At 46.7% G+C, this 14172-nt stretch overlaps 4 protein-coding genes across 4 annotated transcripts; 3 read left to right on the forward strand and 1 right to left on the reverse strand.

The window, feature by feature from the left end:
• Positions 1 to 175: 175 nt before the first annotated feature.
• N7446_013106 (Nonribosomal peptide synthetases (NRPS)) lies at positions 176 to 3795 on the forward strand (the record flags this gene model as incomplete). The annotated part of the gene is made up of 3 exons (XM_058521848.1): positions 176 to 2422; positions 2474 to 2762; positions 2816 to 3795. The coding sequence occupies 3 exons, from the start codon at positions 176 to 178 to the stop codon at positions 3793 to 3795; spliced, it is 3516 nt and encodes a 1171-aa protein (XP_058365325.1).
• A 645-nt stretch (positions 3796 to 4440) lies between these two features.
• N7446_013107 (non-ribosomal peptide synthetase) lies at positions 4441 to 8368 on the forward strand (the record flags this gene model as incomplete). The annotated part of the gene is made up of 3 exons (XM_058521849.1): positions 4441 to 6545; positions 6611 to 7617; positions 7719 to 8368. The coding sequence occupies 3 exons, from the start codon at positions 4441 to 4443 to the stop codon at positions 8366 to 8368; spliced, it is 3762 nt and encodes a 1253-aa protein (XP_058365326.1).
• Positions 8369 to 9102: 734 nt separating this feature from the next.
• Positions 9103 to 10353, forward strand: N7446_013108 (NmrA/HSCARG family protein; the record flags this gene model as incomplete). Its single annotated transcript, XM_058521850.1, has 5 exons — positions 9103 to 9145; positions 9194 to 9405; positions 9453 to 9618; positions 9701 to 10030; positions 10094 to 10353. The coding sequence occupies 5 exons, from the start codon at positions 9103 to 9105 to the stop codon at positions 10351 to 10353; spliced, it is 1011 nt and encodes a 336-aa protein (XP_058365327.1).
• A 646-nt stretch (positions 10354 to 10999) lies between these two features.
• N7446_013109 (NmrA/HSCARG family protein) lies at positions 11000 to 12300 on the reverse strand (the record flags this gene model as incomplete). Its single annotated transcript, XM_058521851.1, has 4 exons — positions 11000 to 11661; positions 11739 to 11892; positions 11987 to 12201; positions 12258 to 12300. 4 exons carry the CDS (start codon positions 12298 to 12300, stop codon positions 11000 to 11002), a joined length of 1074 nt encoding a protein of 357 aa, XP_058365328.1.
• Between the last annotated feature and the right edge of the window lie 1872 nt (positions 12301 to 14172).

The raw sequence follows: 14172 nt of genomic DNA on the forward strand, positions 1-14172 counted from the left end.
GGTACCTAGGTGTAGGTATATGCAAAGGATCAATCAGTTCAACGAGTCATATTCTGCCTACACATAGCTATTCTGCTCCATAGCATCAGGCCAGATCCAACCCCTTCCTGACAATTAATTGGCAACACCACAGAGAAAATACATACTCTACCAGTCTTTGAGAAATTAAACCAATATGACATCCTTGAGTGAGATCTCTGGACCACCCATTGATAACGATACTCGCTGTCTGATAAACCGGTTGGAAGAGGTCGTCAAATCTCATCCTGACGCCGTGGCATTGATTTGCGCCCACGAGGATCCTCGTCGGTACGAACTGGGCGATGTCCAACAAAATGATGCCACCACGAATGTATCAGCGGCTTTTGCACAGTGGACGTATGCGCAATTATACACTGAGGTTGAACGGATTTCCCACCGACTCGAGAACCTGGGACTAGCGAGTGGATGTCCGTTATTCACCGTGCTGGGAAATAGCGTGGAGCATGTGACGACCACATGGGCCGGATATAGACTGGGCTGTCTCCATGTTTCAATAGATCCCAGAAGCTTGAAGAACGCATCTGAGGCTCGCCACATGATTGAGACAGTCCTCGCGTTTCAAAAAAATCAATATATGGCCGTCGTGGTGAAAGACAGACAAACGGCTACCCAGTTCGATGAGTTATTTCCCGACATTGAATGTGTGAAAATTCAAATCGAAGGAGGAAACGGCCCGTGGATTCCATTCTACAATCGTATGCAACCGAGTGCATCAACATACGAGCCAAAATTTCTGAGCGGAGAGACCCGCGAGTCACGGAGAGAAACTTCAGTCTTTTTTTCCAGCGGTACCACTTCGCTCCCAAAGGCATGTCTTGCGGATGTAGCCTCATGGGTCAGCGCACTTGAGACCAGGATAAGTGCTGCATCGGCTTTACCAGGTGATAAAGTCATGGTGCTCGTGTCTAGCAGTCATGCTTTTGGGCTGATGGGCATGCTAATAACCCTTACCCGCGGGGCCACACTCGTCTACTCCTCCGCTACAGGATTTGATGCCGAGTTGACAATGAAGTTTCTGCACACAGAGCAATGCGCATACTTGATCATGGTCTCGGCCTTGGTACACGCGTTTGTCGCAGCCAATCCCTCTACTGGCAACGTCATCAAGCCCTTGAAAGCAGTCATATTTTCCGGCATGAGCCTTGCCACTGCAGTAGCCAAAGATTTCAAAGCAGCGTTTCCTACAGATCGTGTGGAGAATATCTTTGGCATGATTGAGGGTGTTCATGTTTCTACGGGGCCGGTGGAAGACATTGAATCGATCTCCCAAGATGACCATCTCGCTTCAGGAGTGCCAACGTCCGGCGCCAGAGTCCGCATCTGTGCCCCCGGGAAGCAATCCCTCGTTCCCCTCGGCACACCAGGAGAGGTGCATTACAGCGGCTTTCAAACATCCAAAGGATACATCGGATTAGAAACCAAAGACTTCTACAAAGACAAGGGTGGCTCGTTGTGGTTCAATACCGGCGACCAGGGAGTCATTCACAATGGTCAACTCTACCTCGTTGGTAGATATAAGGAGTTGATTATCCGAGCTGGAAAGAATTTATCTCCTCCAGCCATTGAATCAACCTTGAACCAGGTGCCAGAGCTTTCTGTCTTCAATCCACAGGCCATTCCCTTCCCGGATCCGGTAGCTGGAGAAGTTCCAGTGATTGTAGTGAATCAACACATCAGTGACGACCAAGTTCGACAAATCACCAAAATGATTCTGGTCAAAATGGGACCAGTCTATGTTCCAACTAATATCATATCGGTGCAGACACTCGGGCTGGAGGACTATCCTCGAACCATCTCCGGAAAGGTACAAAAGACGAAACTGGCAGCCCTTGTACGTCAATATGAAGATTCATTGTGTCAGTGCACTACCATGGCCAAATCAACTGGTCTGAGAGATAGAGTGGTGCGTATCTGGGCGGGTACCTTTGGAGTCACTTCTGGTGATCTTGATACACATGCGAAAATTCTGGAGCGCTGCGACAGCATTACTTCCATGAAAATTCATGCCCGAATCCGACGTGAAACCGGCAAGGAAATTTCTTATTCTGCCTGGGCTACTGCAGGTACTATCGATGCCCAGATCAAGTTGCTTGAAGATGCTCCTGAGAAAGTTGCCAAAGGCAAGGAAGAACTCTTATCTACCAGTTTGCGACAAGGGGGCCCAGCTGCAGTGGATATGGTCCATCTCATGGCCAATCCCAGCCGATTCCAGGCAACCCGGCAAATGGTCGAGGAGGCGATTGCACCCAATCAACTCACTTGGGATGATGTGGAGGATGTATTTCCAACGACAGACTTCATGGATATAATGGTTCAAAATCACCTTATCGAAAGCTGGGAGTTTTTTGTTGAAGTATTGACAATGAATGCCGACCGTCAGGTAAGCATGTCCATGCTTTCTGTTTTCCTCGGCTCTTTCTAACTCTGACAGCATCTACGTTCGTCTCTTGAAAAAGTGCTTTATGTTCACCCCATCCTGCGTTCTTTTATTGTTGCCGATCAACAAGCTGCTGATCGGGCTCTCCATGTTACCATCAAGTCATGCAAAAGCGTACTAGATCAGTGCATCGTGGATTATGGAGATGTCGATAGTGTCAATGATTTGCGGAAACTCACACTTGACTTTCCACAGGAGCACCGCCCAAGGTTTCCCGGTCTTCTTTACCGAGGCCTTATCGTCTTTGTTAGAGAGACAAATAGTGCGGCCCTGATTTCCGCCTGTGAGTTATCGAAGAATTCAAAACAGCAAAAGCCCATGCTAACGATATCATAGTTTCCCATGCCGTGATGGATGCGACATACCATCAAATCTTTGTAGATGACCTTGATCTTGCTCTCGGCGGACATACTGTCCAGGCCCATGTCTCGTTCAAAGCGTGGAGCGATGCGCATTACGTTCTTGGGAGCTCCCAGGCTGCTCAACCTGCTCTGGATTATCACGCTGGTGAGATGGAGCTCCTCCGTTGGCCCGACAAGCAGCCTGCTATCTGGCCATCCCCTGCAAGCGCTGTTTATGTCTCCCCTGATCGTGTGAACGAAGGTCTTCCTTTGCTGACAATACCTCTTCCGGGTATTTTGGGTTTGCGACGCGCACACCCCGACCTTGCCTTGCCAATCGCCCCCAAGGTAGCGCTAGCCCTTTTAGCACTTCATCACACGAAGACCACTTCGGCCCTCATGCTCAATGTGGAGATGGCTCGCTCAGGTTTCCCTTTCCTTCCCTCGTCTATTGCAGGACTGGGCTCTTTCAACGCGGCAGATGTTACAGGTCCCACGATCGCAGGAATCCTCAATGTAATCGGTTATGATCATGATGAGACAGTTATCGAGATGTTACATCGTGCTCAAGAGCAACAAATCAAAATCACTCAACATGCCAACGCACCGTGGCAAAGAATAATGCAGCAAAACTCCGACATAAGGGACCTGTTTCCGAAAGTGGCCGACGCTCTGGTCTTCAATTGGACTGGCGCAAACGGGTTTTCACAGGAGACTCTTGGAAATCTCCAAGAAAACGTGAAAATCAGCTATTTGTACTATCGGCCTAAAACTGGGTTGACGATGGATGTTGGCCTCGGAGGCAAGGATGGCACAGACATGATTGTCAGTCCAACCGGGGCAATCTGGAATGAGTCACCAGAATCAATCTACAAACTTATGGCTGGCTTTGGTCGAATTGCTACGTGGTTGGTTGATGAGAGGAACTGGGATCGTCCAGTGGAAGACTTCCCTGAATGTCTAGTGGACTGGTAGGGCTGTCATTTCACAACATGTAGCCAGAGGATTGGAGTTTACTTTGTTCAATTTGAGTTTTTATTCTTGACTTGGTTCTTAGAAGTCTAGATATATAACCAGGTCGCTGGCACCAAATAACCCTCAGTCGAAAGATTTGTAACCATTTAATTCAAAATATATTACTCTACATGCTTACCATGAAACGTTGAGCTTGTGACAGCAACTCAGCTTTCGCTTAAGGTAGCTTATTTGCTGACCAATACGACGTATTACCAGAATGTATGAGTTGAAATTAATCTCCCAATCTTATAAATTTGATAGTGTATATTACTTTTTTTAGTGGCGTTTTTTTTTTTTTTTTTTTTTTTTTTTTTTTTTTTGGCTAGTAGCAAATGCATGCAACGTCCTGTTCTTAGTCGAGCTGAGAGCATTGCGTCCACTCAGTCCGCAAGTACCTCTAAAATCCAGGCTATCATGTGCTTCAGTTGCACATTCACGCAAGGAGAAAAAGCACATCAAGCCCACTCATGTGATTGATTTGATTGAATATTATCTTGCAGTTTTCGGGGTTACTCGGCTATTTATCTCCAATGTATTACATACGTCCAGTCTCGACATATTTCATCACTTTGTGCACCCTCACATTTGCCCATACATTCCAATATGGCTATTGAACACAATGAAGCTGCGGCAAGTAGCTTTGCGGAGACTGCTTTTAGCCAGTTTCCCCCTTTACCGCAGGATTCGCACGTATCCAGCCCAACCAAACGCCTCGTTCTTGACTCTTTGAAGTTGGATGCCCCTACAATTGAGGACCTTGATCATATTCTCCACCTCGGCTGGGCATTGGTGCTCGCCAGTCATACCGACTCTGACCAGGTTTTATTTGGTACCGCTCACCATGGACGGGCTACGGACCACGGCGATCAAGCGATCATGCCTTTCCGTTTCAAAGTGCAGCCTGACGCATCGGTAGAGGAGAGCATGACTGCCGTCGCTGGCTATCAACGCGAACTCAGCAAATTTGAACATTTGGGACTGGACAAGTACAGTACCAAAGGCTTAGACTATGTGGTGCTATGTCAGTTTCGGAACTTGCTGGTCGTGACCGGCGAGCAACAGCCCATTCCTGCGCCCTCCTATACCCAAAGATACCCTCTCACGGTCTCCTGCGCGTATCAGAACTCGCACTCAGTCCAAATTTATGTCGACTTTGATCCTGTTATACTACAGCCAGACATGATCAGGATCATGTTGACCCAGTTTACCGATATTCTGACTGCGTCAATCGCTGATCCGCGGGCTCAGATCCGGGGCATACAAGGAATCGGCGCACAGGGATGGAAACAGCTGCTTGAATGGAACCGTGCAGGACAATCTGCGGACCCAGTTAAGATCCGTGGGGACCACCAGATTGAAGAGCGCCTGAAGAAAACGCCCAACGCAAAAGCGGTTTGCACCTCAGATGGCACGTTGACTTATGAACAGCTTGATCATTGGGCCTCTCAAATTGCTCAGCAGCTAGTTGATATGGGAGTTAAGCCTGGAAAGTTTGTTGGTATTGTCACGCCAAAGTCGGTCGTGGCAACAGTCGGCATGGTCGCGGCAATGAAGGCCGGGGGTGCCTTTGTGCTTCTGCCGCCTTCCTTTCCTACTTTTCGTCTGCAGACCATGTGTCAAAAAACGCCAGTACATGTGATTCTATCAAACTCAACAACTCTTGCATTGGCCCGAGAGCTGGGCCTTCCTGTGGTGGGAATCCATGATGACATACAGAAAGGTGCCTCCGCTGGACTGGGCAACAACTTTGATCCCATCCCTACTGAGCCCCATCATCCCCTTTACGCCATTTTTACCTCTGGGTCAACTGGCGAGCCCAAGGGGGCTTTGGTCAGTCGTGGGTCCTATGGATCTGGAATCCGGGGATTTTGCAGCCGAACTGGACTGGGAGAGAATACTCGCGTGTTCCAAGCCTCTCCTTACGCGTTCGTGATAAGCATCATTGAGCAGCTAAACGCATTAGCAGTGGGTGCATGTATCTGCATTCCCTCAGAATACCAGCTGCAGAATGATTTTGAGTCAACAATGGCCAATTTGAATGTGAGCTTTGGCTTCTTAACACCGTCCTTGGCCCGAACCCTGAACCCCCGAAAGATCACCAGTCTCGAAATCCTTTTATTGACCGGTGAACCCGTCAAAGATGAAGATGTGAAGAAGTGGATGGGCCACGTTACGCTTTACTCTCTCTACGGCCTATCGGAGCTTTCTGGGAGTGTCCTAATCAAGGATCTCACTGGACTGCCATCATCCAATCAAGGCCTCGGGTATATTACGAACGGTGCCTGTTGGATTGTAGATCCAGATGATCATACTCAGTTAAGGCCGATTGGTATGGAGGGAGAGCTACTTATCGAGAGTTCTACAATGGCCACAGGATACATAAATAATATGGAGCAGACGGCAGCAACATTCGTGGAGCAGCCAAAGTGGCTCCAGGAAATTCGTCCAAGCGACGAACCAGGTCGATGTCTGAAAACGGGCGACTTGGTACGATACCAAAACCTCACCGGCGAAATCCAATTGCTGAGGCGGAAAGGAAGGCAGACTAAAATCCGTGGCCAGCGTGTCGAACTAGGGGAGGTCGAATCCGCTCTCCTCGTTCACTTCCCTACAGCAAAGCTTGTCGTTGTCGATGTCCTCACCTCGGCCGCCGAAAAAAAGAGCAACCCATCCTGGTGGCATTCGTCCATGACCCTTCCCTCCATGAAGTCACAGAAGCCTCAAAGACTAAAAAGAACACGTTTGCTTCATCGACGGTCGATTATCGTGCTAGAGCGCGTCGTGCAACTGCTGAGCTGCGCAAGGTCCTCCCATCTTACATGATCCCCAGCAGTATTCTCCCCATTCGCTTCATTCCGAGAACGGTCACCGGGAAGATTTCTCGAAAGGATATGATTGAATCTGCATCACGGTTGAGTTTGACTGAGATTCTGAAATACAACGAGGACCAGGTTCTATATCGGGGTCCAAGCACCCCGAGCGAGCAGATTCTGCAGTCAGTTTGTGAGAAGCTGTTGCGACTTCCCGCCGAGAGTGTCAGCCTCGATGACAACTTCTTTTATGTCGGTGGAGATTCGTTGACTGCTCGCCGGTTTTCCAGCATGGCGCGCGCACAAGGGTTGATATTCAGCGTTGCTCAAGTGTTTGAAGAGGCCACTTTAGCATCATTGGCACGATCTAGCCTTTTGTCCACTGCCCAAGCTGAACCCGGTCCCCACGCCGCTGTTGTTCCGAAGGAAGATCCCTTTGCGACGATTCGGGGAGAATTCGTCAATAATCTCCCTTCCTTCCTGGAGGCGAGTGACATCGAAGACGTGTGGCCTACCGGCGAGGTGCAGAGAATGTTTCTCGGTCATAACTTGATCGAACAATATCCTTGGAAAATCGAAGGTCAATTGGATAAGCATAAGCTACGCCAGGCATGTCAATCGTTCATTGACCGGTTTCCTGTTTTCCGATCTATCTTTGTCCCATTTCGCGGCAAAATATTGCAGGTAACTCTACGTCATGTCAAGGCTCCGCTTATCGAGCTACAAGCGCCGGAAGGGGAAGATCTGATGGCTTGGATAGACTCATATGCCAAGGGACCCGAGGAGACCAAACCTTTGGCGGATCAGCCCATGTTGAAATTCACCCTTGTCCAGGGTGGCCCACAAGAATATGCCTTTTTGCTACGTCTATCTCATGCTCAATATGATGGTGGTTGCTTCAAGCAGATTTCAGAGGAGCTGACTGCAGATTTCAACAATCAGGGGGGCCCGTGGCATGCCCGTTCTCGATGTACGTACGCGAATGTGATCGTCTGCGTACACCGGAGGCCTTCACCTTCTGGAAGAACCAGTTGAATGGCGCTCAAATTACCCAACTTCCACGCATTTCAGACGGAGAGGATACCCCAGTTATCCACATGGGCGAATGCTCCCCTGCCACTCCTCCCACCGGAATCACGGTGGCTACGGCTATCAAAGCCGCCTGGTCGTATGTTTTAGCGCAGAAGACTGGTCAATCGGATGTTCTGTTTGGCCAAATGGGCAGTTGCCGGGGAATCGATCTTCCTGGGGCTGAGGATACCCTCGGGATGTGTTTGAACACTACGCCTGTGCGTGTTCGATTCGAGGGAATAGAGACAGTCCAGGGCCTCTTTCGTGCCATTCAGGACCAGTATATCCAGTCGATGGAGTTCAATACGATTGAATGGACTGATATGCTGATCAACAGCACTAATTGGCCCCAAGATACGCAGCTGGACTCGGTTGTTTTGCATGAGAACATCCCCAACATTCCTGGACTTGAGTTTCCAGGTGGTATTCAAGGCCGCATTGGTACGCCAGTTTTCACCACGCCTGCGTACAAGTCTCATATGCTCTTAACTTGGCCTGGGAATCAAAAATTGACTATAATGTTGATGGGGAGGCAGAATGTGTTGGATAAGGATTTTGCCGAAACCTTGGTGAAGAATTTCGGTACGACCTTGGTGAAGTTTTTGGATTCCCCCAATGTTCTCTTGAGTTCTCTGGAGCCCATGTTCTGAATCTTTATGTATCTTGGGGCCTATGACAATTATCACGTTTAGTATATCATTTAGCAGACATTCACGACGCTTTGGGATTACTGAATATATTGTAGTGAAAAACTTCTTACGGTAAAATTTTATAAACGTCATAAATCTGAGTCTGTGTAGTGTGCACCAAGCACAATCCTTTAGCGCGGGCACAGATTTCGAGCTTTGCAGCCTTCCACCCCCAACCTTTTTCCTGTCCCTTGTTTCCCCCCCCTGCTGTTTCTTCGGGAGTGAGAGGATCCTAGAACATTCCATGATCTCATAGCAAACTTGTCGGTTTATTTTGCAGAAGTGTGCGCATGTTCAGGTAGCTGGCTGAGAAGTGATATACCACTTGCATACAATAGAGTGCGGCAGATGTGTTTAGTTGTATTTTATTTCCATCATGTTTTACTAAATACATTGTATCCACATACAGGTATCATCATTCTTGCGTGTCACTATTTCATTTGTGCATGATGGCAGAACAAAGCATGCTATAACACGATGCAAGCAGAACTACTTATCAAATTCAATATTTTTGCATACACCTTGCATTGATTTGATTCATCATAGTGGATATCTTCAGCAATAACCTCTACACCGCCACTTCCTAAGGATGGATGTGTATGAGAAGAGTAAATATAACGAAAGAGTAGATGTCGTAGGATATATACATTATCACCCGCAATTTCTCCAAAGAAGGTATATCCCACATCTCTACCATGACAGTTGAGAAGCATCTGATTGCCGTCTTTGGTGCCACAGGTGAGATCTCGTGTCCCAATTCGTACATTCTTTTTTAACTGGTTACAGGTGCACAAGGAGGCTCGGTCGCTCGGTCTCTACTTTTCAATCCCAATTTCCGAGTTCGCTGCATCACTCGGAACACTGCTTCTACGAACGCTCAAGAGCTGGTCAAGCTAGGCGCCGAAGTTGTCCAGGCACATGGATTCAAGGACGAGGAGCTACTGAGTGCCTTCAGTGGGTGCTGGGCGGCTTTCGTGAATACCAACTCGGAGGATCCAGTATGTCTCCCCCAAATGCTGTGAGGGATGTCCCTTTGTGATCCTAGGCTAACCGGAGAAAGGAACTGGCTTCAACTGGCCGCAATGACTTTGATCTAGGAAGTAATGTTGTTCGATGCGCTGCTCGTGCCGGCGTCCAGCATCTAGTCTACAGCTCAGCGCCATCTCCAGCCGTGTTGACTAACGGAGCTGTTACCCTTCAGGCTTTGGACTGTACGCCTTTCCAGTGCTAATTCAACCATCACTCGTTGTATTATGAACCTGTCTTATCTAATACATCAATTACCGTTTCTAGTAAAATGGAGAGTCGAACAAGTTGCGCTTTCGGAACCTTTCAAGACCGTCACTCCCATCACTGCCGCATGGTATATGGAAAACTGGTTTCACGAAGGCTTTTCCGATCTCTTTGGCGGATTCCCAACAATTCCCGACTCGGAAGGGTACTTGACTTACAAGATTCCGCCCTGGGGCGGCAAAGAAGACTTCCCTTGGATTAGCATGACGGATGACTTTGGTGACTTAGTTCATGGGGTTCTGCTACGGCCGTTGCGTTGGAATCGTCGTCCTATTCAGGGAACCAGCGCAATTGCGTCCTCTGAAGAAGTGGTCCGCACGTTCAAGTCTGGTGAGTTTGAATCCAAGGAAACATCCATCTTCTTGCCACGCCTCTAATCATAGAGTAATGTAGTCACTGGTAAAAAGGCACGTCATATCCCACTGGACGATCCCAATGACATGAAAACTTTGGGGGAGCACTGGAGAGAGGAGGAAAGAAATGAGTTCTTCTTTACGCCCATCCGGGACGGCGAATATTTCTGCAATGGCCCGACCGAAATTGAAACCTCGACTGCTCTCAAGAAGGCTGCATTTGAAGCAAAGGGCCGACAAGGAAGGGAAACACTCATGACTGTGGCTGAGTTCTTCAGGCGTGGGTTTGTAAAGGAATGATTGTACGTACGCACTGACATTAGTTTTGTAAGCAGCTTTTTTATCTCGGCCATGTCAGAAGCAATTCAATTGGCTTACCTAACGCACAATAGCATTATACGTCTCATTGCTGTTATAACACAGTTCAATCCATTTTTTCAGTTTGTAAGATGTAGTTTATACGTAACTTCAGTTGGGATGATAATTGATGATGTTAAGCCAGTACGATAGTAACTACTTTTATCTCACTGCAATAATTGTCCATCATAGGAAGGAGCTCGAAAAGAATCACTGGTAGGATGGGCATTTACCAAGTAAGCCTGAACTCTGGTTGTCCCTGCCACCGAGAATGTCAATATGAACATAAAAGCTTTACGCAAAGAAACCACAAGGAAGCAGTTTCAGTGGTTGTACATTAGGTGTTATTGATTAATGAAAATCGTGTATCGATGCCTATTGGCAACAGTTGAATCCATTAACCAGCTAGGAGAACTAAATGAGTCTGACTTTAAGCGATCTTGGGCAGGAAAGGGATTCTATCTACATGTAAAAATTATGGACTCTACCCTTCAGTATGAAATCTGAGTTTTCAATGTTTCGTCAATTGAATGAAACACAGCTGCATCAAGTACCTTGGGCATGCTATACAATCAAATAGCCAACATGCTTACACTTTGTTCCCATAATGGTTGATCAAGTAATCTCTCATGCTGATGACAGGCTCTTGTGGCAGGCCCTTGTCGCGCCGGGCTTCATCCTTGAGGTGCTGACAAGTGATGACATTGTCTGCGTTACCAAAGAACTGACCATTGTTGTGCTGTGTGTATCTGAAGACGTCTCGAAGCTCGATAAGAACGGTGTTATCATGGGTTGGGAAGTCCATATACGAAGCCATCGGAACGTAGCGAGCTTTCTTTCCGGTGACTATATAAATAATTAGCATGTTTTGCAAGGTCTCGAAAGTCAAACAAATTGAAGGTATGTTGCACAACTTGCCTTCGGTAAATGTCTTTACCATATCTTCGTAGGTGAAAGCTTCACTCAGACACTGAATAGTCTGATTTTTCCACTTCTCGGGGTTCAAAAACATCCCATGAACCATTTCGCCAAAATCGTCTGCGATAGACACAGTTTGTACCTTTCCCTCGCCTCCCACAAGAGGGCTGGTGAAGGTAAGGAATCCTTCTGCATCCGGGTACAAGGGAAATCCACCAAATGACTGTGCATAGATAGGAGTAATGAGATTCTCGAAATACCAGCCAGGGAAAGCCCCAATAACGGAATCAAACTCCTTGAATTCTCGTGCAAATAGTTCCACACGGTGCTTTGCTAGATGTGTGGTGGATGGTTAGATGCACGCAAATAAGTCGCGAAATTGACATGGGTGCATTATGGAGGGCACATACCATCCATACCAGGAACAGGTGCTTTTCCATTTGTGAACTTATCTGGTGATTCGCAGGTACTGTAAATAAAGACCTTGACACCAGCTTGAGCCGCAATGGTCACAAGTCGCCGTCCAAGATCTTCATCGGTAGGACCACCGGGGGTTGTGACCGACTATGGGAACTCAATATTAGCTTAAAATACTCATAACGGCAAGAAAAATAATTCAAGTTAAATATAAAGGCAAACGATCTAGAGACAGACAAACCGGATCATGGTGGTGTGTATTAAGCCAAAAGCCCCAGGCACCTGTTAGAGCTGCTTTCATGCTATCGTCGTTGAACCCATCCGCCTTTACTACTTCAGCACCCAACTTCGCCAGCTCTTGGGCATTTTCAGATTCAGGATTGCGGGTCAGTGCCCGAACAGTGAAATTCTGTCGGCTCTTAAGCAAAGACAGAGCCACGGCCCGGCCTTGTGTGCCTTTTATAAAGTTAACTGTGGAATTATACATTATTCAAGTGATACAAAACACTTACCGGTGGCACCGTAAACAACAACGACTCTCTGCAAAGATCCCATGGCTTGGTTGTACGACAATACGCGAAATGTGCCCTGAGTTGGGGAACAGACTGGCGGATATTTAAGTTGAATGATGTTATATTAGTACGGAGTGCCAACGCAGCATTCTCATGCAAGGAGGCACGGTCGGCATAATTTACTGCATGTTGGTGCTGGTTCAATATGCCCACGCCGTCAGCTCAAAATAGGAAGCTTCAAAGGTCCCCACCTCAATTTTTGCCTTGTTTTTCGTTCATCGCATGTACAGTGTATGGTAATCTGTCTGGTAGTTAGTTGCTTGCAGTAGCCTCAAATTTATTGACTTTTCTAATAAGTTTCGCGTTCCTTCAAGCTAAGGCATAAGCATATTGCACTACGTATACACGAATGATTTTCTTTTCCTCGTTTTATCATATTCGATGTGTCACATTATACAAGTCAATGCTTGGTACCTACATATATAGGCTGCATGTTGAGTGACATGGAACGTAACCCGTGCCGATGCTTCATGCAATACAACATAGGTCACGTAGCCAAGACTATCGTCCCGTACACAACGCAGGTCACGATCCACTTTAGTGCATAATCCTGGATGGTGTTCATACTCATGCGTACTTTACAATGGTACAATGTTTTACGCCTACAAGATACGTGTACTTGAAAGATCGTCGCTGGACACGTATATTAATACCAGTGGGTACATAACATCTCTCTTAGGCAGCTCTTCGTTTTATACGATCCATTGATTGTCATAGAAATGTCAACTCGATACATCGTAAGAGAATATTCCACAAAGCTTTTTAAATTCACACGATTATCTTCGATTATCTTGGAATTTTGGTGAGGGCCTGTGCCTAACTATACCTTTTGGTCGGAACGTGCTAGGCGGCCTATCAAGGCTATATCATATTATGACTGACAACTGTTTTACATTTATTTAATTTATTAACATACTGAAGTGGGAAATAGCTTACAGGAGGGCAATATAAACACTCTCCTTCTTCATCTACCACATCTATGTGTTCTCCTCTCTTTATCTCCTTATGGGCCGAGCCTGGTTCGCAGACACGCAGAAAGATTACTCGCTGGTTATCCTAAAAAAAAACAAGTAATTTCGGAATGACTGCTGTCGCCAGAAAAACAAAATGAACAACCAGTTTGAGAACCATACTTTCGTTGAAAAATATCGAATTGCACCGGATCTATTAAAGCTAAATTCGTCATCTGAATTCTAGGCTCTCTAGAATATTACCTTCGATATAAGTAGAGTGTAATAAAAAATAGGAACTCCCAGCCACCACTCTGTGGCTCTTTTTTCGCTTTCTTCGGTTTTCTTCGCCGCTATATTTCATGTTTTCTTTTTATCCAGTTCACTTACCCTTACCATACAGACTTATGATACATCATGCGTCTGGCTTGACTGTATTGCGATATAGAGGCGTTTCCAAGACACAAATTTATTTATTTGGTTGGACTGTTGCTTTTTAATGGGCAGGAAAACTGGGTATATGCTATTTCTGCTCAAGATGATTTGGGCTATTTCTTCCTGTATGAAAGACAAAGAAAAAGCTTTGAAGTGGCTGTAATGTGCACACGCTACAACTATCTAGATAGGTAATTTTCCAAGCAATTCATTATTTGTCAAGTAGCAACTGCTGCCTGTGGATCAGGTAGAAAGGGATGATGGGCTAAGAGCGCTCCAGAAACGCTGCTCATTTCCGAATCGGCCGTCAATTTCCCTGCAAGTTTTGCTGGTTAAGGGTTCTAAGCAAGGAAACAAGGGGCTAGCGGTCGATCCCAGCTATGATTCGGAAGTTGCCTCTTTATTATGACTTTTCAAGGAGGCTGTCTCGGCATCACGTTCTTATGTACTTAACCTCTATAGTCATTCCT

The sequence above is a fragment of the Penicillium canescens genome (assembly GCF_028828765.1).
Source record: "Penicillium canescens strain IBT 15451 chromosome Unknown utg000011l_segment0_segment0, whole genome shotgun sequence".
NCBI lineage: Eukaryota > Fungi > Ascomycota > Eurotiomycetes > Eurotiales > Aspergillaceae > Penicillium > Penicillium canescens.